The 27,825-nt window shown below is 38.5% G+C and overlaps 1 protein-coding gene across 34 annotated transcripts in view; it reads right to left on the bottom strand.

The window, feature by feature from the left end:
- Positions 1 to 27,825, bottom strand: part of LOC129721038 (serine/threonine-protein kinase MARK2-like) — a 221,366-nt gene that overhangs the window by 39,493 nt on the left and 154,048 nt on the right. For 28 of the 34 annotated variants that reach the window (XM_055673119.1, XM_055673120.1, XM_055673118.1 and 25 more), the window contains 4 exons: positions 10,335 to 10,547; positions 2,214 to 2,434; positions 1,860 to 2,141; positions 1,596 to 1,789 (listed from right to left, as the gene is read on the bottom strand). In XM_055673119.1, the coding sequence (XP_055529094.1) occupies positions 1,596 to 1,789; positions 1,860 to 2,141; positions 2,214 to 2,434; positions 10,335 to 10,547 (910 nt within the window). Of the gene's footprint in view, positions 1 to 1,595; positions 1,790 to 1,859; positions 2,142 to 2,213; positions 2,435 to 10,334; positions 10,548 to 18,314; positions 19,464 to 20,476; positions 20,594 to 27,825 lie in introns of those variants that run through there. The other 6 variants (XM_055673090.1, XM_055673122.1, XM_055673124.1 and 3 more) reach the window with 3 other exon arrangements.

Below are 27,825 nucleotides of genomic sequence, written 5' to 3'. Positions count from 1 at the left end.
ACAAACGAACGGAAACGAAAGCACGATGAAAGTGGCGAACTTTCAGTTTAAATAACGTAGCTAATACATAACAAAACCAAAACCAAACCCGAAACGGAAACAAAACAGACTATGGGGAGTTACAGCTCAAGAAAAGTAATAATTTTGCATTTGGTGCGAAGAAAAATAGAGATAATAAGAGTAAGGTAGAACAGGTGTTTTCTCCGGCAGTTAAAGCAGAAGGTTACAGGAAACCAAGAGTCAAACTCAATTCGAATGGAATAATAATGATAGAAAATAGAGACAGATTGTTACAGTACTCGTATCCTTGGGCTGGTGGCGTACGTCACCTAGACGAAAAGGTGACGCTCTGAGTAACAGGCGGTGGTGGTAGTGGTGGTGGCAGTAATAGTAGTAGAGGCGATAGCAATAGTGGAGCCGGTAGTAGAGGCGGCTGCTGCTGCAGTTGAGTTTCTACTACTGGTAGGATGTATGATGGCGGATGTGGTCCTCCTTTCGCGTGTCGCTATTTTGGAGAAGTATAACAGTAGGGAACAGTTGTGTGTGCAGGGTGGAACCTATAACTGAAACTATGTGGAAATGGAAGCACAATGGATGGATGGTGGGGTGCTGTCTTTTTGGAGGTTTTTTCGATCGTACAAATGCGTTAATGTAGTGTACTAAGAAGGAATGGGAGCGATAAGATAATTATCTTCCGTGATAAATTTCTCTCATCGTAATAGAACAGAGGAAAAAGTATTTGTAACCCTAGGAAAAATAACACAAACTAAAAATCGCCCAAGCGTTACTCTGGGAGGTGGAATATGTATGCTAGAAACATCATCGCACCATGTGCGTGTGGAGATAAGAGAATAAAATTAATAGAAGTGAAGGAGTTTTTTCTTGTTTTCATTACCCAAACGAGTAGATAAACATAAGCTTCCAGAGCAACGCACGCCAAAAATAAACTTAACCATCTCCCGCTCACAAGGTTTATCATTAAAATTTATAGCTTCACGAGAAAATTCAAGCTGAACACTTTGTAGACTAACTAAAATCACTGTCAACTGTAGTATTTTGAAGAAAATGCCCAGTGATGCTCTGAGGCAGCATATAGTTTATGGAACAATCGTAAGCACAACAAACTATTTTATGTCAAGATATGATGATCATAATTCTTTGTGCTTTAGAGTCACCACGAGCGGGAAAGGGTTAAACAGATTTTTTTCGCAAACCATATAAGGTTTGTGAAACCTAGCCTCCTAATCAGATAGGGTAAAAAAGCCGCTCGAATATATTGTTGAAAGTAGGAGATGAAAAATGCAAGAAGCAAAAGTTAACATTGAACACATAACGGAAAAGAACTAAGCCAAATAAATTTAATGGAGGATGAACAAAAACGTGGAAAAGTTCTCGTCGTAAGATGTAACTTGGGACACAACGTCATGGCTGCAGGCATGGGACGAAGGATGACATCGTGTGAATATGTTTTTTGTTTTGTTGTATTCTGGGAGCAGTAGTAAAGGTGGAAATATTTACACGAATCAAAAAGAACAACAACGAAAACACAACGGATTTACGCCAGCAAGTGAAAGTATTAGTGGGGAATACAGTACCCGTCTTACCTATCCGTTTCTGATCTTTCAGATCGGGCTTAGGTTCGACATAGGGAGTCAGTTCGTCGTCCTCGTAACCCATGTTCATCCACTTGTCCTTCATGATAGACTCGAGGCTGGCCCGTTTGGCCGGATTGAGGACCAGGAATTTCTTCAGCAGGTTTTCGCAGTCTGTGGACATGTAGAATGGGATTCTGGAAAAGTAGAAAGAAAGAAAATAATGCATCAGTTATATTTTAAAATATTTTTCAAAAACTAGCTTACCTATATTTTCCACGCAGAACGCGTTCTCTCAGTTCTCGTAGTGTTGCACCATCGAATGGTAGCGACCCACTGACCAGTGTGTACAGAATTACGCCAAGTGACCACACGTCCACTTCGGGACCGTCGTATTTTCGACCCTGGAACAGCTCGGGGGCAGCGTATGGGGGAGATCCGCAGAATGTATCCAACTTGGAACCGGGTGTGAATTGGTTCGAAAAACCAAAATCGGCAATCTTTATGTTCATTTCGCTATCGAGCAGCAGGTTCTCCGCTTTCAAATCTCTGTAAAAAAATCCACAGAATAGTGGTTCGTTAGTTGATATCCTTGAACCAATCGAGACTGCATAACCGTACCTGTGTATGATTCGCTTCTGGTGGCAGTACTGTACGGCGGACACAATCTGGCGGAATTTGGCCCGTGCCTCTTTTTCCTTCATCCGACCGTGCAGTACCAGGTAATCGAACACTTCGCCACCGGATGCGTACTCCATCACCAAGTACAGTGTCTTCTCGGTTTCGATCACCTGAAACAGTTTTACGATGTTCGGGTGGTCCAGTAGTTTCATAATTCGGACCTGCAAGCGCGAGACAAGAAAGTGAACAAAGGAATAGCATGGGTTGCGTGATATTAGAAGCTAATGTCTCGAGGGATCACCCCTAATGACAGCTGTTGTTATCCTGGCTAAGTAGACCAGTGATAATATGGTTATCTGTAATGAGGATGAAGAGTACAGTGCCGCCATTGGAGCCCGGCGTCATTGAATTGGTGAGATGCTACTCTATTCTCTCCTTGCATCATTCTTTGTCAAGGACATCGGGGAAGAGTAGAACGAGTGGGTCCAAGGATTTAATTAGCCTGTCGACGGCGATTACTAACAAATTTACCGGAGCTGGTAGAATAGCATAACGGTCGGACATGCAGTGCGACGAGAAAGTTCACGGCCTTACCGAAGGTGACTTAAATTTATGAAAGAAGTTTCTTTCGCCTAGCAAACATAATATGTCTTGTTGGAAGGTTGGTGTTCCATGAACAAAAAATTAAGAAAAAAGTTCTTCGATAGGACCGAGATAAAAAGTTTTAGACATTTTCTTTGGCTAACAACTACTTTAAATTGTCGCTGCCTCAGCAAATTGAGTTCGGTTTACAAGTTTGTCTTAATTCGAACACTCACTGGAATTGACGATAAAAACTGTAGGTCTAAAATTTTGCCAGAAATCAAGTAAAAAGGTATTCAATTCAATGAGTAAATCTGGAATAAATAAATCCCGCAATAAATATTGACGTTAATTTTATTTACTTTTTTAAATTTTGAACATCACAATTTTCTAGAATCTAGTATCTGATTTAACGATTTTTTTTTTTGAGGATTAACTCTGCTGTTGTCAATTTTATTTGACTTTAAATTAGATTTTTCTTGTGTTTTGCGTCGGGTACGTGTGATCTTCACTTCCGCCGTAATTTTTTATGCGTTCACTAGAGCAAAAATGAGATGATAAAAAAGTGTGACTGTACAGGGGCATAGCTGCAGCAAATTCTTTTTTTGCTTACTGCCTCTTGCAGCACTAGTTGTGCTATTTCGAAGAATAATTTTAAAATGTCGCAGTGATAATAGTGTATGAGAGGTTATTGACGAAAAACTTTTTTATTAGAGATAACCATCATACTCTACTAGTATCCTGTGTCAATTTGTAGAAAACTAAAATTGAACACATGTCTGAAACATATTCCTTTGGGAAGCTGTTTTACTTGAAGTTTCTCCATCATAAAATTTTTGCTGCTTCCCTAAAGCCTCAAACTTAGAAGAAGAATAATGTGGAGATTAGTCAGAGACAGTCTCTGATTAATTGTAATCGTTTTCAACAAGTCTTCACGGATGGGTCAATGAATGTGAAAACAATATCAAAATCTGGCAATTATTAATGCTAAACACATGCATTTCAGTCGAGTGGCCTTCCCTTGCTCAAGTTTAAAAGCAATTTCACGAATAAAAATAAACTAGTCTTTATTTGAAAACATTCTCCATAAGCAGTTTTCATAACTTTTTGAACAGAAAAATTCAGTGCTGAGTTTATTGCGCTTTGCTACTATTAGTGATAAGACCAATTCCGTTATTCATTGTTTGAGAGCAACGGCAAAAATTAGTTTTTTGTGTTTTTTTTTCGTTTTATATCCTACTCAACAACCATAAGGAAAAGGATATTTTGTAAAAAATATTTACAAACCGAAGCCCCACTACCACGGATTTGGCTCAAAGTGTAAGAAGTTAATCGTCTATTGTCACTCTGGAAAAATACCGATTTTAGTGTCGACAATTTTTTTTTTTAAATCTCTTTTACTTTTTGTTACAATTATGGTATAGATGTTCAAAAAACACAGAAACTATCTTATTGTTTTTGACTGGAACTGTTATTAGGTAGAGCATTTTTATATTTTGAAATTTAACGTGCATTTTTCGGCAAATGTAGCCAATTTCATTTTTAATTTGATAGTTTCATTATGTTCCACGCAGGGGGGCGAAAAACTTTTCAAAATCAAATTCAATGATTTTTCCTGAAATATAACATTGATTTTCCTGATAAATTTCAGCATTCGGCACAAAGAAGAGCAACGTAGATCATCGCAACTCTTAAATTCCAGTGAAAAAAGTACTTTCAAACTTAAAGAACTATTCGAGACAGGACTTTTGAGAGTTTTCTAGTAATTAAGGACCAGTTTTTCCACACCTGTTCAATCCAGTATTAGATCTTCTAATTCAGTTGGTTACTTAAACGAGAATATTAAAAACATATTGTTTGTATTGGCGGCTCCACGTGCCTCTTCAACCATTGCTGGTCGAGATAATTTTCAAAGCCAAATGGGCCAATGACTACGCCATAGTGGTTATATTTGGAACGCTTCTAAAAGCGGCTCTTTGGCTAGAAGTACAATAGTACTGTGTGATTTGAAATTAAATTGACTAATAAACTGAGTTGAGTGGTCGTTTTTGTGAGTGGCATGGAGAACAAGCGCTGAGTGCGTGCAAGAAAACAGTCGTACTATGTGTGATAAGAGAAGTAGAAAAAGAGATGATTGACGACTAGTCATTACTAACAACTATGACTTTTTGGGAATTAATTTAAAGGAAAAAAACTGGTACATTACTGCAAAAAAAGGAAAGAGATATTATTGTGTCTTTAATAACCAGGAAAATCTTGAAAAAAAATTCTCCTTGGTGGTTCTTTGGGTTAGAAAGTTAACAAATAAATATGATTGTTTGAGGAAAACTGGGAAATTTAAAGCTATTATCGGAAACATGATGTTTTTAAAGCCACAGGAAAACTGAAACCTTTTTCTTCAACTGGACCTCCAGCTGGATTGCTGGAAGAAGCGGGCTATGTTTCTAGTCTCAAATTAACAGCAACAAACACGATGTAGTGCTTCACAGGGGAATAACTTCACTATCCGCTGAAACAAAATTATTCGAAATTCTAGTCGGCAGCATTTCATCTCGTGAATTCAAGTCATATAGGTCGGCAGCCCAACATGGCTTTTACCGAGATAGATAAACCCTATGAAAAAGTTGAAAATTTGCCCAAGGTATGTACGGCAGAATGATGTTTTTTTTAAATATAATAAAATATCTTGAACATAAGAGATCTCTAAAATCGCATCAGAAAATGTTATTTGATATTTTAAGATTTTTAGAAATTTTCAATATGTCTGTTTATAAAACTACCTGTATGTGGTCCATTTCCAAGAGATAGAACTAAAATGTCTTCAGTAAAGTTTTCTACATAAGATTGCCTACAACTTTGCTGAAGACTTCGAATTGACAAATTAATAAAAAACATAAAAAAATTTATATCACTTTCAGGAGAATCAATATAAATATTATTTGCATCAAGAGTCAACTTTGTCGAATACACTATAGCATTTAAATGGCATTTTCATAGTCAAAAGGCCGACTATCACGTTTTTCACGTTTCAAATTACTGTGCAGTGGTCCGAGGTTGCTTCCTTGGGGAACCGGACAAGTTAACGAAATTATAAAGTTAACTTTGATTACCGCGGATTGACGCGATTTTTTAACGCAAATTTTCAAATTTACGCATCTTTTACGTGAATTTTCGAATTGCGTGGTTTTTTTACGAGGTACAATCCCTCGCGAAAAACAATTCGACTTCAATGTATCGAGTAGTATTTTTGAAAATAAGCTTAAGCGAATGTTATGATTTGTTAGTCTTGGCTTAGAAGCTAAGTTATGTATGCTAAGTATGCTCCAGCATATCTCTTGAATGCCTGAACCGATTTCCATCAAACTTCGCATACGTGTTTTTGTACACATGAAGTGGCCATAGAAATGTTGGAAATGGGGAGCGGCAAACCCTGAGTGAGAAGAGGGTGCTTTATGGGAACTTTTTGAGTTAACAGGATGATTTTCTGGTCCTCGGTCATGTTTGGAGGCCGGAAATCGAGGTTCAGAGACCGAAACATGATGTTCGACGTCCTTTTTTAACCTGACTTCCGGTTTCTGGGAAGCTGGAAGCAACTGTGGAAAACGTTCACAAATCCCCCAATGTTGATATTTCTGCCAAATTAATTTTAAAAACCGGATTTCGCTGCCCGACGGCCTTTTGGAAACTGAAGATGCAGAGTTCTGGTTTGGCGTCGTACACAAATTACGCTAACAATCTATATTTAGGACCCCCTCCCTTCCTATGTAACGTTCGATATGACTCCCCTCATAAAACTACGTAGATCAACTAGAACTAGAAGATTGACTTATATTACCACAGGGGAGAAGGTGTTTCATACGTATTTTGTCCAAGGAACACGATGAAACGATCAAAGTTGAAATAAAATTTGCTACATTTACCTAAAAAAGCAAATTTGGCTCTAAAATATAAAAATGAAGCTATCTGGCAACACTTCCAGTCAAAAATATTTTATTGATTTTTTTTTGGTTTACTTTGTTTAAAAATCACCTGTTAGTATTTTTAGGACGTCTTTCAGCTCATTTCAAGATGGCTTGACAAAGTTTTTTTTTAATTCTTTTAGCACCAATATTTAGTGGTTAATTGGTGGTTTCGAAATCCAATTTGTGGTAATTTGTGGTTGAGTAATTTCTGAGAAATTTTCAGAAAACTGAGTGGTTCCATTTTACCTATATCTAGCGCTTTTGCTGGTGCCTCGCTGATCAACCAATTATATCAGGAATTTAACATATCTTGATATTTTGTTACGAACTGTTCTTGTATCAACTTGTGTTCTAAATTTGGTCTCGGTAATAGTAAACATATCAAAATCCTATCAAATTTATTTACTGATTATTACTAATAATGTCACTTTTGTCAGATTTTCAACAGAAAAAGATCAGTCAGAATGATACTTACAAATTTTTGTTATAAATATGCTTCAATATTATTGCAGATTTTTTTCAATCGTGTTATTTTGAATAATTTTCAACTTTTGCATCAAAACATATTTTTATACCTAAATGCTGGATCGAAGTAAACCACGAACGCGAACGGACGCAATTTTTCGCTGTGTCACAATTTGCTCGTTGATTATACTGTAATTTATTGTTCTCGGATAGTGTTCCATAAATGTAATCGTAAACTGAATCAAATCAAAGGTAAAGTTGCTAGTCGAGCAAAAATCAGCCCGGAAATTGTGAATTCAGACTTCAAGTGACTAATAAGCAACTAACTGTGACAATTCTGATCTATCAGCACCAGGAAGGAGGAAGAAAATTGTGTATGTTATGTAATGGAGTCGAGTTTAGTGCGCTGGACAAGGGTGCTTTTTGGTGCGGCCTCAATTTCAGCTGCAGCCAGGAGCCAGCTCAATTCAAGTGTTTGTTAGAAGTTGAGATCGGTTGTGAAACTTCCGCCTAATCAACCACAGTGTCGGTTAAATATTGTGTGAGAAAAAGTAAGGACAGGCAACAGCCTAAACTTATTCCCAATCTGATCCGGATGACATAGGTGAGAGCGTTCCTTTTATATTTTATTATATTTTTCTTTAAATGTTGGAGGATTCGATCAATGGGATAGTGAACAAGCAGTCTATTCGTGTTCGCGTGCATTTAATATTTAGAAGTAGCCATTTTGGGATAAAACTCATGGAGTCGAAACTAAACCACGGTTAGAAGTAGAGTTTGAATACCCGGCTTCACGCGTATTGTTCTACACAAAATAGCGTTAGTGATAGAGACCCCCATTGGATCATAATTTGGTACCAATGACTAAACAAAATAGCTAAAGTTGTTTTGGTAAACATGCACATGGATTATGAGAGTTTGAAATGTAAGTTTTGCTACTAACCAGAATCGATGCTAACTATTTTTCGATTTTTCTAGCTTTTGAATAGTCGTTTTGAATATTATTTTATAATTATGGCTAGTTTGGCGTTTTGTTCGCAAATTTGAGACTACGTTTTGGCAAATATGTGTACCTGCATTTTTCAAATTATTAGGGCTTTGGATGCATGGAATTTCGCCAATTTTTGTATTTGAAAGGCGACTCTTGCCTAGACAAACAAAAGAAAATCGACGTGAAACGCCGCGTCTATACGCGTCCACGTCGGTAGAAAGGAATAGAGCGGTCGTGCATGATGCTTCGGTTCTGCCTTAAAGTCAGGAAATCGCTTTTTAAGAACAGACGAATGTCGTTAGTCGACCTGTTAAGCAGAAAGCCATATCTCCGGGTGACCGAATATCTACCGTTATAATTTTCGGTATAAAGAGGGTCCTTCACGAAGAAACGATAGAAGTGGCGAGACGTTAACGTGGACTCAACTCCAGTAGTTTTCGTAAAATCGTGTAGTCAGCTGAGATAAATCAATGGGAGATACGTTTCGGTAGTTGTATAAGGACTTCATAAACAGATGTCCGAATGTCACGTCGATACCTTCCATGAGTTCGTGTTTTCTACAGATAGATTATCAACGCGATGTAGTTTTCGGTATAACCTCTTGGAGGAAACAATAGAAGTGTCGAGACGTTAACGTGGATAGAACTTTCGTAGCTCTCGTAACATTGTGTAGTCGGCTGAGATACACCAATGGGAGACTCTCTTCGGTAGTTGCATGATGATTTGTTGAGGGAATGTTCGAATATTTTAGTCTGTATTAATTTAATCGCAGTTCCGGTATTCTCGCGTGCCCTTTTTTCGGTGGTATATCAAACAGAACGAGTTCGAATCGCGTAATAATTTTCGCGGAGGTTAATATGAACTTGTAGGCGCGATATTTGCTATGAACCCGGTACCCGAATTCAGCGCATCGTTTACCAAAACGAAATCTGCTGCAAACCCTACCCTTTTCTCCAACATCCCAGTGATTTCTCGTGGAAGTGCAGAGGTGTTCTCGGCTTCCAATAAAGCGAGTATCACGTCAACATATTCCCATACACACTCCTTCTTTGACCTGCATTCGGATGCGGCCGGCGCTGGTATTGCCTAACATAAAGATAAGATCACCAGTTTTTACACATTGAGGATGAATGTTAGTCCCAAACATCACCCATTGGTTCTCTGTGTAATTACAGCTGATCTGGCAATAACGGAGTAGCAACCGCGGGCGGTCAATCATGCTCATGCTCATGCTCATGCTCAAAACATATTTTTATACCTAAACAGGCTTTTTTTTAAATGCGTAAATAGTTCTTATAGTTCGCACCAATCTAATCAAGACATGTTACAATCCTGATATATTTTGTTGATCGATAACTCAGAAAGTTTTCAATGCATGCGGCTGAATAACGACAATGTGTAAGCGTAGTAATCCAAATGTATTGTAATGCTGTTACTAAATTTATATCAGCATGTTAAATAAAAATACAGGTAGATTACGTTATACTGACTTAGAATCTGAAGTAACCATTAATTGGATGGAAAAACTTCAACATACTCGAATTTTTTTACATCGACGGATATCACTCAAAGCAGTTCGGTATATTTAATTCATGAAGTAACGTATTTGATTTCATACTCTTTTACTTTTAAAAGAAACTCTTTCAAAAGTTCAAGTGTATGATAGCCAAATTTAATTTGATTTTGTACTAATTATCATTTTGGTATATCAAAAATATTACAGGTTTTGTTATTTCTATCAAGTTCAGATATATTTTTGTTGGCCGTTTGTTATAACCGTTTGATCGGATCCACTTTTATTCCAAGTATAAAAGTGATAAGTGTAGAAAATAATCTAGCTGGGATAACGGAGACATCTTTTGATAAGTATACCATTACTTAACAAGTTGTATTTGGGAAATATTTGGGCTAGACAGTCAAAAAGAATAGAAACCCATTATTTTGAATTGTCTTACGTTTTGGCTACTGATTTTGGCCATCTTTTCATAAACCCAAGTCGGAAACTTTAGATGTTGACGATTCTTATGATGCATAGTATTCAAACAATTCAACAATTCAGATGCAAATATTACGGTTCCATCCTCCATAACACACTGTCAAAGAAACAGAACCATTACTTACCTCTCGATACAACTTTTGCAGCGACGACGCATTCAACTGTGTCTTGTCGATGATTTTGATGGCCACCTCCTTGGAGGTGGGCACATGTTTCGCCAGTTTCACCTTGGCAAAGTTACCCTTGCCGATGGTTTTCAGCAGTTTGTACTTGCCGATGTGCTCCTCGGCAGGCCGCCATCGGGCGCCGGTTCCGCGCATCTGCATGTTCGGTGAGCCCTGGAGGATAAAATAAAAAAAGCCGAGATTAGTCATCACCATTAACGTCGGTTAACGTACGGAAGAAATGCTAGCTAAGGAAAAACAGACATAAATTTGTCATCAGTTAATTGCTCACGATCTGCCTTGATTTGGATCCACCCTCGGAGCGTAGCCGGAGCGCTACGGAAGAAGAATCGACATTGCATCATTACTGAGTCACTGCCGCGTCGGGTTCGCAGCACTTCCCATAGTTAAAGGCCGCGAATCACTATTTTTACCCCTCCCGGCAAGAATAACAACATAACGGGAAAATATTGCAAACGGTTTTTGATTTGTGGTTACCGTAAGTCTAACCTGTCATAGCGTACAGTACGGATTTGGTACTGAATATTTACGACGGCTGGCGACTGTGACGTACAGCGATTCACTTCGGGAAGCAGACATGGATGAAACGTACGAACAACATGGTCATCGTAAACTTAGAAGTGTCGATAATAATTGGATTACTTACAGTATAAAGTCTTCGTCAAATTTCTACATATTTCGACTCAGCGTGAAACTAAATTTAGATCGCATTCGACCTGGCTATTTTTTTGCGTGTACCCATGTACAGTGAAAATTTGCGCCGGTGGATCGACTTGAGAGGCCAGCGTAATTTTAATAATAGACGCCGTCAAATTACTATTGGGGCTAAAAATATCGGCCATCATTTTCATTTCGGAAACTCGGTATCACGCACCGGATCGGTTAACTTGGCGAAAAATTGCTACTATACGAGGTGTAAAGAATAAACGAAATATACGAGGTGTAAAGAATAAACGAAATCGAGCGAATGGTCGGAACCGTTGTGTACAGTGGGAGAGACTGGTAACAGAGAGAAGCAGTATTTTAAACGCCGTCGTTTAAGCAGGAAAAATGAATTTTCTACTGGCGATTTCAATTGCCACTAGAAAGATACGAATATCAATGAAAAAATAAATGATTTTAATTGAATGTATGCCACTTGAATGTCATTAGTTGTTGAAACATCCGTTGATGCACGCAAAAGCTCGAGTCAAAAGCTGACAAAGTTGTGCCGTTGATAAAAACATTTCGATTATCAATTGCGTTGTTTATTGTTTTGCGTCGCGAAAAGACGCCTTCAGTTAAGTGCAATTGAGCGGAAAATTTAGTAATTTAATCAACTTGTTTGCTCTGTCGATTAGAATGAAATTTCTAAATTCTTTCACACACTGTCAAAACAAACATCTGCGAAAGCGTGTGTGACAAATCCGTGATATTTGATATTTCCCCGAAAAAAAAAAAAAACAACTGCACCAGCAGAACAGAACTGGTTCCGATAATTAGGTATCTAACTATGTCTAGGTGCGGGAGGTAAGAAACTTGGCATTGACATTGGAAATAGATTGTTTTGTTTTTCCATTTGTACTCCTTTATTTATTTCCGTTCACCGAATGGCTAGCAGATTCGGTACCGTCAGTTGATGTAATTTTTTTTTATAGATAAAAATAACAAGCAGTTGATCCTCATGATAATCATCCGATGCAACACAGTTCGAATAACACCTCGGAGTATGAAGAGAAGCATCACTTGTTAAACGATAAAATCAATACACACAATCACCCCATCGGTTGGTAACGTACTAATCGATGCGATCGGAACGATTCTGAACCAAATGCCTTCTTACGTCAGCAAGCTGGAAAAACAGACGCGTCTCGTGTGGTCGGGAATCTGGAGGAATAGGCGAGACATAAAACTTGATTATGTAGGCAACCAGAGCATAAACATTGCGGCGCCAGAAGTTAAATTAAAAAAACAACTGAATATCGGCAGGTGATAGTGAGATTAAGCGTATGATTCATGTTCGCTTGAAAGATAATTGATAGTAATTAATTTCAAACTCACTGCCAGCACCCCTTAGCGGAAATAAATCAAACACATTGCGAAGGAGTGCATTAATAGTGTCACTCTGTTTGCCCTGTTCAATGTTTCCGTTATCACTTTGATCACACCAAACAACAACATCTCCCGCGTCACTCTGCTGTGCTGGCTGAGTATCGGTGGACAATATTTACCAACCGGTGCAAGCCAGGATAAACTGAATCATGGAAACTGTCCAAATCCAGAAACGGACGGCAAAACTATTTTTTCAAGTCTTATGTTATCCATATCTTCTAGAAAGTTGCTTCGTTAACTGCTGTCCTTCATATGCTTTAATGGAATTAGTTACAAATTTCACCGTATAGAGGGCGCTCGACAAACAGTTTTGTAATAAAATTCTGCACAACTTTGCAGAAGAAACTATTCGTCTAGCTAGTCACGTTCAAAAGTTAGGTGTGGCGCCCTCTATATGGTGAAAATTGAAGTGGGTTGCATTGAAGCATATAAAGGACAACAGTAAACGAAACAACTTTCTAGAAGATGCTGATAACATTGAACTTCAAAATTTCCTATTTCCGTCCGTTTCTAGATTTAGCCCCATTGTGGTGTCTGTTCGTTGGGCATAGAAACGGAAACGTAGTGTACGCGCCGGCCTTTGTGCTATAAAGAGCGCACAAATGCATGTAAAAATCGGTAACTTTAGTTGGCCATATATTCAAAACTACAAATAACCCACTGCAGTTTTGTGTTTTTCTGTTAGTCAGAAAGGTACTCTATCGGATGGCTTCATAGAAGCTTGGATTCGTTTGCGCCTTTTCGAGTTTCAACTCAAATAAAAAAAGCCTTTAAAAACACTTTTTTTCCAGTTTTCATTCATGAATACTGTATATAATAACCAATATATCACTAGAAATTGTTCATCTTGATTTACCACGTCACTCTCAATTATATACAGTCATGTTTTAGGCCTTAGAGTTGAACATATGGATGAAAAACTGCTTTTTAAAAGCCTTTTAATAAAACTTCTTGTAGCTCTGAAATCTCAATTTCTAGAGGTTTGAGGTATTCAGCAAACATTTTTGTAATCAAATTTTACACAACTTTGCAGAAGAAACCATTCGTCTAGCAAGTCACGTTTAAAAGTTAGGTATGGCACCCTCTATACGGTGAAATTTGTAACTAATTCCATTAAAGCATATGAAGGACAGTAGTAAACGATGCAACTTTATAGAAGATATGGATATCATAGGACTTGAAAAAATAGTTTTGCCGTCGGTTTCTCGATTTGGACACACTGTGAGCCGCCGACAGCTGATTACTGGGCTCTTTGCGGAGTGTAATACAGCAGCGATTCGTCTATCGAGTGTTTATTGCCAGTTCGAATCATCGCAGCTATCGCGATGATCTCGGTTCCCATCCTCGCATGCGAGCAAACACGAGTTAAATGCCACCCACCACTTTGTTGTTTATGGGAAAATCAACAGGCTTGTGATTTCGAAAGTTATCATGGTGACGGTATTTACATTCGTGTGGAGGGTAGTAGCTGGCTTATGATGCAATGCAAACATTAAATTATTCGTTGTGATTTTATGATTTTATAGCATAATGAAGTTGTTAACCAGCTTCAGTTAAACCTTTAAAAATAAATACTTTAAATAAATAAATATTTTTTCGAAGTCCGTCTAAGAGCTAACTTGAGCACTAGAGGGATACCTTAACCCTTCATCGGTTTGAAATATTTACATTTCTTTACTTGTAGTACGTGTCTGGAATATTCTGTAAAGTCAAATTCAAATTTCGAAATCACTTTTTCGAGTTCTTAAATTCTCGAAGCTTATGAAGCTTTTTGAAAGATTTTGATCATTTTATTGATAGGCCTTTTTATGGACAAGTTGTACTTTCTTGAATTCTCATGGGCGTGCTGTTGCTGCCACTCCGGCAAATCTGTCTGCTCCCTAGACGACAATTTAAACGTAGCGGATACCGTTGAGAAACTCAACCCCTGCCTACTCTGGAAGGGAGGGCGGTATACAAATTGAAAAAAAAAAAACACAAATTCCTGTAAAACTCGAGAACTAATCAAACAAAAGGAACCATATTTGGCGTGTGAATGTATTTCTAGATTTTTTTTTGTGATAGTTTGACACCCTTCCCTCCTCTGAAAGGGAGGGGCCCATACGAATGAAACACAAATTCCTGCATAACTCAAAAACTAACCAAGCTAATAAAACCAAATTTGGCATGCGAATGTTTTAGAGGGTAATAAACTTTTGAATTGTGGTCCTACACCCTTCCTTGGAACCAAATTTGACAAGTAGAGGTTTGGAATCAAATTTGACACCTCTCCCTCCTCCGGAAGGGAGGGCTCTCATACAAATGAGACACAAAATACTGCATAACTCAAGAACTAGTCAAGTAAATAAAACCGAATTTGGCATGCGGATGTTTTGAAGGGCAATAAACTTTTTCATGGTGGTTGACACCCTTCCCTTCTCTAGAAGGGAGAGGTCATACAAACGAAACAAAAATTTCTGGACAAATCGAGAACCAATCAAGCAAATAGAGCCAAACTTGGCACGTGGAGGTTTTGAGGGCAAAAATATTTCCATGGAGGCTCGAAACCCCTCCCTCTTTTGGGAAGGAAAATTTTTTGCACAACTGAAGAACTAATCAAGTAAATGAAACCGAATTAAGCATGTTAAGGGTTTTAATGAAATATTTATGGTTCGACATCCTTCCCCCTTCTGGAAGGGAGGGCTTCTATACAAATCAAACACTAATTACTTCATAACTCGGGACCTAATGCAGCAAATGGAATCAAATTTGACCTGTGGAAGTTTTTTAAAGCAAAAAGAGAGGGGGGCAGAACCTCTGGTTTTTGAAAACCAATACTACCGAATATCGGTATTTCTGAAAAATAATGTCCAGATTCCAGAAATAGACTCCACATGCTATTTTGAAATCCAAGATGGCGACTTCCGGTGTCTTGAAAACAGCTAAAAGTGTCCAAATACCACCAAATATGGGTATTTCCGGAAACGTAATGATGCACAGAAACAAAAAATCGACCCCAAACATCAATTGAGTTTTAAGATGGCGACTTCCGGTTCTTTAAAAACAGCCCAAGATGGTCAATTTTCAGCTCATTTGGGTTTTTTGGAACTCGAATGATACACAGAAGTAAAAAATCGACTACAGACACCATTTTTAATTCTAAGATGGCGGCTTCCGGTGTCAAATGGCATCAAATATGAATATTTCCAAAACCAGAATGACGCCCAGAGGCCAGAAATCGGCATTTTGATATCCAATATGGCGGCTTCATGAAAGTGACATAATACCACCCACATTTTTTTTCTTTAAAAAATAAGGATGATGCAGAGAGACCAGAAATCAACTCCACATACCATTTCAAAATCCAAAATGACAACTGCAAATAGCCGAAAATGATCAAATACCACCCAATATGGATATTTTCGTAATCGGGATGATGCAAAGAGGCCAAGAATTGATTCTGGACGTCCTTTTGAATTCTAAAATGGCCCTTTCCGGTTTCTGGAAAACATTCCAAAATGACTGAATACCACCCAATACAAATATTTCCGGAATGAGAAAAATCCCGAATATCACCCAATATGGGTTTTTCTAGAAACAACGTGATGTACGGAAGTCAAAAAGCGAGGATGTTATCATTTCGATAGAACCAATCATTCTTCTCTGGTTTCCATTGATTTTTTTCGTCACGATTTGATAAAACGAACCGCAGTATAGTTTACGTTTCAGCTTACTATTTTTCAGCCATTCAATTACATGCAAAAAAAGTGCGAATACAAATTAAAATAATGTCACATATTAATTTTCTTGCAAATATTACAAACTCCGTGCGGATCCGTCTAACTATCGATTCTCACTTTGCGCGCTTTGTCGATCAGCAGGTTGATTTTTGTTCCCGTACAACTCTCTTAGTTTTTTAACTATGCCGGTGTATGTATTTGAGAAAAAAGGTAAGCTGGAACATAAATTATATTGCGGTTCGTTTCATCAAATCTCACCGAAAAAAATTAATTGAACCTGAAAAGATTAGATTTACGGTGATTCGAACCCTTTCCGGGAACCAATCATTGCAAACGATTTGTCTTTTGAGTTTAAATGTATCCACCAACTGATTCGTCATGCATTTGCAGACTTTAAACAAATCGCAAAGTTAATCTGTGGGTGTATGTAGTATCAATTAAAAATGTTTGAAATTATTAAAATAAAGAAAAAATGGGCGGGACGAAGTTTGCCGGGTCAGCTGGTAAATCAAAAATGTTTCGGTGTAAACCACTCATTTTTACTGCGGAGTAATTTTTTAAAAGGACGTAACATTGTTAGAAGTTTACGCAAAAGGTAGCGAATTACACTGATTCATTGTTTTCAGAAAACAACTTTCAAAAATACAAATCCATTCTCAATAAAAAAAAGTTCAAAATACACATGTTTTGTCCTAGAGCTCAAACAGGGAAAATATGAAAGATTATAGCTTTTTGACTATTCCTGTGAATTGTACCCTTTGAGTCTTTGAAAATTTTATTATTGTTATTTAAATTACTAGTTGGCATTAAATGAGCAAATAGGATTACTTGTAACTTTTGTTGCCATCCAATCAATCGCTGCGTTAATCTGATTTTACTCTATTCCTACCAATAAAGCATCGACTTCGTGATATTTCAAAGCACTAGAAGTACGCTTTCCAGCAGCGGAAGCGAGTCATCGTAAAAAAAGTTGTAAAAACTTGTACATTTGAGTTTATGACGTGATACTCTCAGGCAGCGTGCAACAGAATGATTGGTTCACCGTTTTATTACCATGGTCAATCAACAGAAGCTTCACGTGGTTTAGTTGTCTTGTTCCAACGTACATTAATAATGTATGTTGCCTTGTTTTATGGCATTCCAACTGTGGTAATTGTTAATTCAAATGGCTTTTTATTAGTAAATGCTACTTGATTCGTCTATCATTTTATTGTGATCTATAACTGAAGCAGCATGTTTTAATAGGCACTTAGCATTAGTTTTGAAAAACAATAAGATTACGAGTTAAGCTGTAACTGATCCCCAGGTCTTATCGTCAAATTCCCAAGAAACCATTTATGTTTTGGAGCAATCTACGAGTGATAAATAGGTTTTATAAGAGTCCTAACATACGTTTTTCGACAGCGAACCAATTTTAGAGGTTCCCTGACGGTATTCTAAATTTGTTTTGTGAAATAAATCTAAAATGAATGCGGTAAATATGCAAACGAAAGTTGTTTGATTCCGATAACATTCAGCATTCACAAAACTGTCAGCGTTATCATTCATTATCTTTCAGCTTTTAAATCGGGTATCACTGCCTAGTAGCAAAACACACAAACTTACGCTAGAGTTTGGGGATAACCATTGAAAACAATATTATGTACGGAAACATATCATTCGAGCGCACTCATCAATCACATCTCTTGCGTTTCGCACATTATCAACAACATCCTGGGAACAGAGCGGGGGCCTAGTGTGGTTGGTAACGTCTCCGCCAACCACGCTCGACGCCTGGGTTCGAATCCCACCGCCGACATAGGTGTCGATGGTTGTGAGGTGGCGTGATCCACTCACAACCAACCCAACTGGTCTAGATTCAATCCTAGCCGACACCGGGAGATTTTCTGAGGCGAAAAATCTCTGGGATCACGCCTTCCATCGCATGAGGAAGTAAAGCCGTTGGCGCCGGTCCGTTAATAAACGGGTCGTGAGTTAGGGACCTGGGTGTGGAGTCGCCTCCCTGGGCGTCGGTAATTGGCCACAACAGTGGCGGAACTAGACCGACGGAAAATAAGCGAGAATAAAAAAAAAACAACATTCTGGGAGATCCAACAATCCCTTGTATTACCTGAACTTTCGACGAATTGACGAAGTGCTTCATTATTTCGGAGCTGATTTTCTTCTCGGTCGAATTTTTCACACTACTGACGGGAGACGCTAGAACCGAAGCAGCGACAGCTGCCCCGGCTACTATGGTCTTCGAGTTGCTTCCCGTGGAGGAAGTAGTCGAACTGGTCGATGACCCGATAGCGGTTGCCAGCGGAGGTTGCTGCCCCTTCGGTATCATGCCGGTGACGTGTGGTGGCGAGGTGGTTGGAATGATCATCGGAGGACGCGGAGCGGGTTTTTTCTGGCGAAGTAATTTGGCTGTATTTTCAGAATTCTTAGAATCCGACATGGTACGGGTGACATAGTGTGCGGTTTTCATTCGACGGCCGTACGCGAGCGAGGTGGAGGTCACCGCACCACCGGTGGAGCTGCGTGAGTCCTCGCCCCTTTTGAAAGAGGTGGGCTGAGCTTCGTCATCTGTGTCACTTTCATGTCGGTCCATGTATCCAAAGCCATTGCCCGCTATGTCACTGATACCGGTGTTCAGAAGGCTCGGTAGTTCCCGGTAATGAGCGGGACGTTCTTTTTTCGTGTCCTTGGACTCGGTTGTCGAGCGTTCTGCGTTCATGCGGGTATCGAACTCCATTGTGTTAATCTGACGCTCCAGATTTTCCAACACTGATAACGATTGGTCGTCCACAGGGGTTGGAGGAACTGCGTCGATTACCGGCTTAACCATTTTTGTGGGGGCGATGGTGGCAGTGGTAATGTCACTGAGTTTTAGGCTGTAACTATCGCGAATATCGACCTGAGCGCGATTATTTTGTTCATTGCGGATGTTGCGGGCCACTACACGTGCCGGCGGGGGAGATCTTATCAGGGGGGAACGTTTAGTGATGGTAGGAAGCTCACTCAAGGTGACTACTTCCAGTTTGTTCGGCTTTAGTCGGATGCTGCGCCGGTTGGGTTCGTTGCGTTCAAATTCCTTGGAATTCATGGCTGCTGCACGTGTTTATAAACAAAGAGATTACCAATGGTCCACTTAACGAGTACGAGTCTATCAAGAGATCTAAACACTGCTCTTGCACTGTTCACAATCACTCTAGATGGAAGTTTGTTTGTTTGCGGTCCACGGTACTTTAGCTTAGACAGCAACGGACTTCGTCAGCTGTAAAAAGGATCAACAGAAAGAACGTAGAGATTAGTGGCTGGATTAGGTGCGCAGCAGCAAACTAACAAGTGCTTTGTGGCCAGCAGTAGCGTTGATGAAAAATTAGCGCTGGTATGCTTGACTGATTCCAGCTGTTGATGCCCATAACCGATGCGTTGGTTTTTTTGCGTTGACAATCCGATGAGTACACGAAACATTGAACACATAAGCTTATATGATGATAAAGGACAACACAGTGCTGTGACATGTACAACGCCCAGAGCAGGGTTAAACTTAGATGCGATCGTGCTTTGGAACGCGTCGCGTCGGAGACCTCGAGTAGAAACTCTTGCGCTAACGAACAACAGTGAAAATGTCTGCTATCTAATCTACGACCTGCGTTGCAATACACAATCCTCGGTTGAGATAAGATTACATCGTTCGGTACAACGCTAATAAATTTATGAAGGCGAAGCTTTAACAGAGCTCGGATGCACTTTAACGATCCTCAAGGTAGCGATGATAAATTCGAACTTCTAGCACACTCACTCGGTCGGTTCTATTTTACTTCTCAATCAGCGGACACTTTCACACCATATTTTCAACGTTCGACAATAGCAGCGCGGTCGATGTTCCCGTTTAGGCATAACGAGTTTCACACCCCGTCCGTAGGGACAAATTCATGAACGTCATGTGATTCGGCGCGACCGGGAACAATTAAATATTTTTCATTCAAATTAAATATATTAGCACACACGCGTTCCTTTTTTCTCGCTCTACACTGTCAACCTCACATCCAGCGTCTGCTCGAGTGTGATCTCATCCACCTGCGCGACGCCTGGTGGAGATTCACATGTTCTCACACAACGACGGCGCCCGTGCGCGAGTCTTATCTTCCGACCCGATAGGCTAGGCGGCTAAATGGTATGAGTAATGACGGTTTAGCACTACGCAAGTACTGGCTGCCATATTGGTTTCGGCAAGACAAAAGCCGAGCCATATTTGAAATTAAACACACCGTGAAGTTCTACCTGACAAAACCATAATTGAGATCTCCGGCTAGCGTTGGTGAGGTGTCCACTTTCGAAACTCACATTACGTCACAGAGAAGAATAAACGTTAAAAACGGAACTCAATTGCTGCATGGCATGTGTTCGCCAGAGCTGCAACTTCGCGTGTAACTGATCGGTGTTCTGGAGGGACCAAATTTCGCAGACCGACCGAGCGAACGGATGGTAGCTGTTATCAATAAGATTGCTGCTATCGCTCGCTATCGATTACAGCGCAAAACAGCACCCATATTTGCGTACTGGTAAACACCCACACCTGCACCGAGCCTTTGAGGGTAGCTTAGAAGATAAAATAAAGTAGCTTCCCCTTTTTTTGTTCCCTGTGTGTAGGCCGGATGTTTAATTTGTAAATCAAAAATGTTCCATTGATGGAGGTCAACATTTTTGATTATCGTGAAAAAATCTTCTAAAAAAAGAGCAACCCGCTGAAAAGTGGTGTTAGACACCTGAACGAAAACAAATTATTGACCCACCCTAAATCACCTGCTCGTCTGATGCAGCTGGGCGGCAATTATCGAGCCGCTTATCGTGCGTAGGAAAACCTCGAAGCGACCTCAGTTTGTTGTAGGCAGATAAAAAGCGTTTAGTCATCCCCCGGCCCCGACTGGCTTTGGTCGATCATCGGCGCTGCTTTAGGTGAGAAGCTTATCCGGCTCTTAGTTATTGAACGTGCGTCTTTGACGTCTCGTTAGTGTTGTATTCTACCAACGACGACAGACGACAACAGAAGGGGCCGAGAAGAGAGCACTCGCCGATTTCCGATTTTGGGATGACAGACGGCTGACTGCAAGCGACGCGAATGACTGTGTTTGGCTAAATGTGTGAATGTGTGTTTCACTCGGTTCGGACGACACAACATGACAGGTCTTCACTGGTTTGTCTATTGACTTAGGTAAACCATACAACTTCAGTTCCAATAAGTTGTGACAGTAACGAATGAGTTGGAAATTTAAATCACTATACCAACAATCAAACACAGCTGACAGCTGAAACATCGGAAAGTATCGATTTAAAATGAAACTTTTTTTTAGCTGTTGAGTCGAACACATGTAGCCCTGAATTTGTTTTTAGTGAATGCAGTGATGATTTGGAATCGTTTAAACTGATCCTTTAGAAAATAACTTTCAGTAATGAAGCTGATATAAAAAGGAGAGAGAGAGTACACAGCAATGGAAAAGTTTGAGAAGAGCAAAGCTCCCCGAGAGCGACGGCAAAGTGTTTATCATACAATTTAACGTAAGCATTTTTTTGCTGTCCAAGTACATCTGCTTACGTATCTCTGGATCTTTGGGACGATGATAGCCACCCCAAGTGAAAGTGTACCCTGGCGAAAAGTTGAACGAATAAATTTAGCCTGCGGGTTTGTTTGACCGAACGAAACAACGCAGGCATGGGTCACTCATTGAACAGTCATTCGTTTTATTTAATCGTTACTGCAGCGATAAAATTTGCCGCTGGCTAAAACTCGTCTGAATAGAGAGAGGGATTATGAAGTGATAAATGTTTTCCTTTTCTACCTTTAATGGGGCGGGTATAAATGGCAAACATTGTAACGGCATGGCATAAATATGTGAACTCGAGAAAGACACGCAACGTCTTAGAGCGTGACGGACTTTTCTGCTATTTCGGTCAGATAAAAAATTGAGTTAGGTTTTAGGAATGAAATTATTTGTATCTAACGTAACATATTAATTGAGGCAATTGGGATTCGACCGCGAAAGATGTTCATAATTTAGAGATAACGTAAAATTATACAAACATGACTATAGTTATGCTTGAATTATTTAGTAAATTAATTGCCAAAGGGAAAGTTTTTTTTGCCAAATTTTCACTTCCACTATTCTTTTTTCGACGCAGGGCTACGTCTAACCGCACTATATTGGGGTACAACTTCCGCGAACAATAAACCAATCACATGCGAGCATCTAGCACAGACGCCATGAGTAGACATCACCCGTCTGCCGTGATATTCTCTATATCAGTACCAAAAAAAAAACTGATAGAGTCTCCCCGTCCTAACAGGTCAACTAACGTTTGCTTACATGAGCCTAGACTATTTTGATGTCTCGGAAGTAAAGCGTTTTATGAAAAGTTTGTAACAACACCCATTAGTAGACAATTTAATGATTTGCCGTGAGAATGTTACTAAACTAGTAATATACCAAGTTTACTGTTGGGTGCACCAGCATTAGGCTGTCCCAAAAAATCGATGTTGAAAAAGTCAAGGTCAGGGTGGGGAAATGTACTGGTACGCTACAGTATTCACACGACAGCAGCAAGATTTTTGTAATTACCACTGTGGAATGAAACACTAGTCGACAATAGCCGCTACTGAAGTTTCTTACGGCCTGCCTTATCTCTTGCTTTTTGTCACGAATTCAATATGAACAACAATTCTCTCGCTCACTTCTCTTTATATTGTTGTCATTGTATAGACAAACTCTGGCTCGTGTGTTATTGACCGTAGCTGTCTGTGCTATTTATTGCATTTATTACGAATTGAAGTGGAATTAATTTACTTAGCATCGATTTTTATTTGGGTCCGAGAACGTAAATTGAATTTGTAAGGTTCATGCCTCTATTGTCCTGCTTTTGCTTTGCTCAAATATGCTAAATTTGGATGAGACTTTCGCTACAACGAACTATTTTCGAATGAAAAAAATTAGAAGTTGGGATTCAAATCTTCTGGTTTACACGATTGATGATATTTTTCGGCAGTACATATATAGAATTATTTATTTTCCATCTTATTACTGTACTAAACTGTCGCATGATTGCTAATTATTGTCATTCGCACAATGCGACAGTCGAGATATCGAAGCGGCCGGAGATCGGAACAAAAGAGAATCGTCAACCATCCGTGTTGGCTTCTATTCACACGATTCTCTCAAATAGAGAAGCGTACAGTTGAACGCTGCTGTCGCAGTCTGCAAGAGAGGCAACAGTACTTCTCAATACGGTGTCATGCAAAAATGTCATCTGTTCAACACACTGATCAAGGTGCTCAACCCTAAATTTAAAGTTAATGTTAGTCATAGTATATTTTAGAACATTTCGTCTTTCAAAAAAATTGTTTCCAGGTTGCACAAAAGAAAGTTATAAAAAATGACTTTTTCTAGCTACAAAACTCTTTAGCACTTTTTGCAGTTCTGTTCGTTTCCCACATTTTTCAATATTTTTTAATTTTTGTAGTTATTTTTGAAAATTTAATATGGTTTAGTTCAGCATCACATTTAGTTATTTGATTCACAGAACCCATTGAAAAAAGGCATTTTTCCCATAATTTTTAGATAAAACACCCCAAAACACATACAAACAAATTCAGTCAGGAACTGAATTTTTTTCTGCGACGCGGAATAAATGACGAAAATTTACATGAAAAAATCCTTGATATCTTATAGGGGGGCTGAAATATTTGCATTTTTACATGAGATGGAAAACTTTGCACTTTTATAGAAGTGACATTTTTGTTTTTGCTCAATATCTCCATTGCACAGGTTTTATTTGCAGTTTTTGTGCGATTGATTAATTAGTGATTCAAATGTTGATTATAGCCATAACGTATGTTTGGAGAAGTTTCAGCATATTCAGAAATGCATCTTTTAATGTAGAAAGATGGGTGATCATTTCACCAGTGAGTGAGATAGAATTTTTTTTAAATCAGATTGCGATAGACGCAAGGTGAGTTCGACGAAATTGTAGGTTATCATAAAACAAGAAACTTTGCCGAAGACATCATGTTTCGTAAGAGATTTACGAGCAACATGAAGTTTTGTATGAGGAGGTACTAAAAATCACAATTTTTGTTCTTACTTTTTGCCTAGATTTATCCGAATTTGTTAAACCTTCTATTAAGTTATCAGTCATCCAGAAATGGGTTTGTTTTCTGAATACTGTTATTTCTCATCTTCCAAAATAAAAAAAAAGTAGTTTGACATATTTGTAAAAATGTGTCCATCACACATAAAGATGCCAATATCTCAGCTCCCCGAAAAGGTTTCAAGGATTTTTTTCGCCCTAAATCCCGTCTGGTAGAAAAAATTTTTTGTTTTTGACAAAAATTTTTTATTTGTTTTTTGGAAGGTTTGATCTGAAAATTATAGACAAAATTCACTTATTTGCGATATATATTGGGCTTTGTGAGTCAGATAACTAAATGCGATGCTGAACTAAACCAGGCAAAATATACGAAAATAACCCTACAAGAATAAAAAATATAGTCAGTTTGTTCTACGCGGGGGTACGTACTCCGTAAAAAAACAACGTTAATTCGAAAATCCGCGTAAAAAAAATCGCGTTAATTCAAAAATCCGCGTAAAAAACTGCGATAATTCAAAAATCTGCGTGAAAAACCATGTGAATGCAAAAATCCGCGTAAAGTAAACCACCAAGAATGGTTTTAGAAAAAACCCGCGACGCTCTACGACCTGTATTTAAAGTTGCCCTCATTGACGATCATTTTAGATCTTACGAAGGGCGGAGGGTTTTTTTTGACTAAGTCTTTTCCTTAATAAACACTTAGACGTTTTTGGTTTCCAACCTGCGTTAATTCGAAAATCCCGAAAAAAAAAATTTTAACTAGCGCCATATCGCGTAAAAAAACCGCGTTAATTTAAAAATCCGCGTAAAAAAAACTTGGTTATACGGAAAACGTGGGAATCGAACAGAATTGAAAAAAAAAGAGGTTGTTTAGCATGACAGGGCATTTTTTCATAAATTACATTTGGGCAACCTGAAAACATTTTTATAAAGTCGGAACGTTCTACGGAAATATTCATCTTTCAATTTAGGGTTCACGAGAGTTGAAACAATCAGTCATATCAATTTTTTTTATCTAAATAGGTTAAATAAAAAATAGACAATTTAGTTGTCCAAAAGTCTTCGGAACGAAAACGCTCTTGACTAAAACAAAAGTTGTTTCTAACATTTTTTTTTCATGTTTAACAGTTGGAAATGTTTTATTAACATAAACAAGTTTATGTTAAAATTTTTTTTTCTTTGTTCAGATTTGTTCTCAAGAGTTTTAGGCAAATAAATTTTCTGTCTAAAAATTCAATTTGAAAGCTTTTTCCATTTCGTATTGATTTTAAAATGATATGTTTTTCAGTGTAGGAACTCAGATTCAATTTGCAATTTTAAAAAATTACAGCTCAGACAATTCCCTAAAAGTTATCCCTGAACAACTTTTGTTCAACTCTTGTCATTATCGTATGCCCATGAGAGGCATGGGTTTTCATAACAGGCTGAGAAAAAGTACTGAGGCGCGAACAATGAACTGAAGGCTCGGCTCTCTTGTCACTATTACAGCCTCATGCAAAGTTATTCGTGAGAGCTCATATACAGGCAACGATGCTGTCTTGTATTGTACAAGATTGTGCATATATTATCTGCGTTCGGACATAACAGCCTAGTTTGTTCATTTTGAGGATGTCCTGTTGGTTTGGTCTGTGCTGTTGACAGCTTGCCGATAGGCTGCAGCTGTCATCGATGATATTGGACTCCTTCGTTTCTCCTTTTTTTAGGCCGATGCAATAATCTAAACAGAGCAGACCGTTTCATAAAACTTTCCATTGTTCATATTATTTTCCACGTGGAAAAAAAAGTGTTTTCGCGCCGCCTCGCTTTCATTATAGCATCGGCCTCACTCTATTGAATTATGATTCCCTGGCAGTCTGTTGGATTTGTGCGAAAGGATGTCGCGCTGTGAAGGCTGTCATTAGCGACAGCTTGGAACAACCAACAGAGATAAAAAATAACAGCCCGTTTGGCATTGCATGTGTGCACTGTCGTCAGTGGCTGTTGGCCCGTGTACCGCACGTATGGAGAGCAGAGCACTGCAACGAGAGACGAATTAGATGGAAAATTGGTCTCACGGATGTAGTAAAAAACTTGAGTAATGCTGGACATGAGAATGTTCTTGTTTAAAAACATTGAATTGATTTGTTGTTTAAAAAAAAAATTCTAGCGCATCCTCAAATTCAATTTTGTTTACTATTTTTGAACGAAAGTTACTTAGAAGTCATCCATTGATAACATCATTATTTAGATATATGAGAAAGAGGTATAAAACTTCAGACCTCCTCAAATGTTAATCCAGCTAAATAAAAAAGTATTTAAAGTTGCTTGGCCTACACACCCATAAAGTTTATTAAATTCCGAAAGAGGGCGGCCAGATCCTCAATCGAGTTGGCGCAAAATGCGTCATTCAAAGAGATAATAACTCTTTTTTTTAATTTTCTTTCACATCCTATTACTTTGTTTATTACATTTGTATTTAAATCTCTTTTATTAGAATTTTGTAATTGTTTTAATTTTCTGTTATATTTTCTATATTATTTGTTTGATATCTTTTTAGACTATTTCTATTGTAATTCGTGAATATATATTATTTATTTAGAAAATATCCACATACTGGTATACTTCTATTCTTTTCATTTGTTTTCAAAAGACTTCAAATTTCATCATGCGTGCATTATTTTGAATATGTGGTCCCCGTGGCTTTGTGGTTAGCGATGTCGATCGGCTAGCTCTCCCACACGGTTGTGATATCGGGTTCGATTCCCGATCGAGTCGAGGATCATTTCGAGCTGGAAATTTTCTCGACTCAGCACTGGGGCGCAGTGTACCGTTGTACTAATCCTACACATGCAAAATGTGCCAAAAATATAATATCGATAACGAATTCTCTCAACTAATCTAGTTGATCGAGACCGCTATTAGCCCCAAGGCTAAGCGTGCGATATTGTTGCATTATTTTGTATATTTCCAGTGTTTTGTTTTTCAATTGGTACCTCTTTTTGAGTCTACTCGCGAAAGTTGGATGGTACGAAACTACATCAATAATGTGCGAATATAGCGAAACTGTTCCAGTAATGAAGCATCTTTTGTATGAACATATTATCATGCTATTTTCGTGTTTTGATTGACAAATATCATCAAAGTAGCAAAATGTATGTAAAATGTACTAGTATCGTCTCAAATGTTTGTACATGTAACAGTGCAAGATTTGAAAAAAAAATTCCAAGTTACTCAAAAACCAAATGGTAAAGTTTTTTGTTTAGCTTTTTTTTCGGATTGAGAGGTTTAAAAGTGATGCTTCAAAATAGTTTTTGTTTGTTATTATAAACAATACATCAAAACAATGTATAAATCGTCAAGTTTCTCGGCGTTGGTATTGTTGGTGGAGATGTTAAAGACTAAGATTGGTCGGCAAAGTTTTATATTACTTGTAATAAAATGTCAAAACTTACAAAAGTTTGACGTACAAAAAGAAGTTTTTTTGCAAACAATCAGGCCCTTTTGTCCCACGC

This window comes from Wyeomyia smithii, chromosome 2 (genome assembly GCF_029784165.1).
Source record: "Wyeomyia smithii strain HCP4-BCI-WySm-NY-G18 chromosome 2, ASM2978416v1, whole genome shotgun sequence".
Taxonomy (NCBI): domain Eukaryota; kingdom Metazoa; phylum Arthropoda; class Insecta; order Diptera; family Culicidae; genus Wyeomyia; species Wyeomyia smithii.
This window is presented reverse-complemented; position numbering and strand designations above follow the sequence as displayed.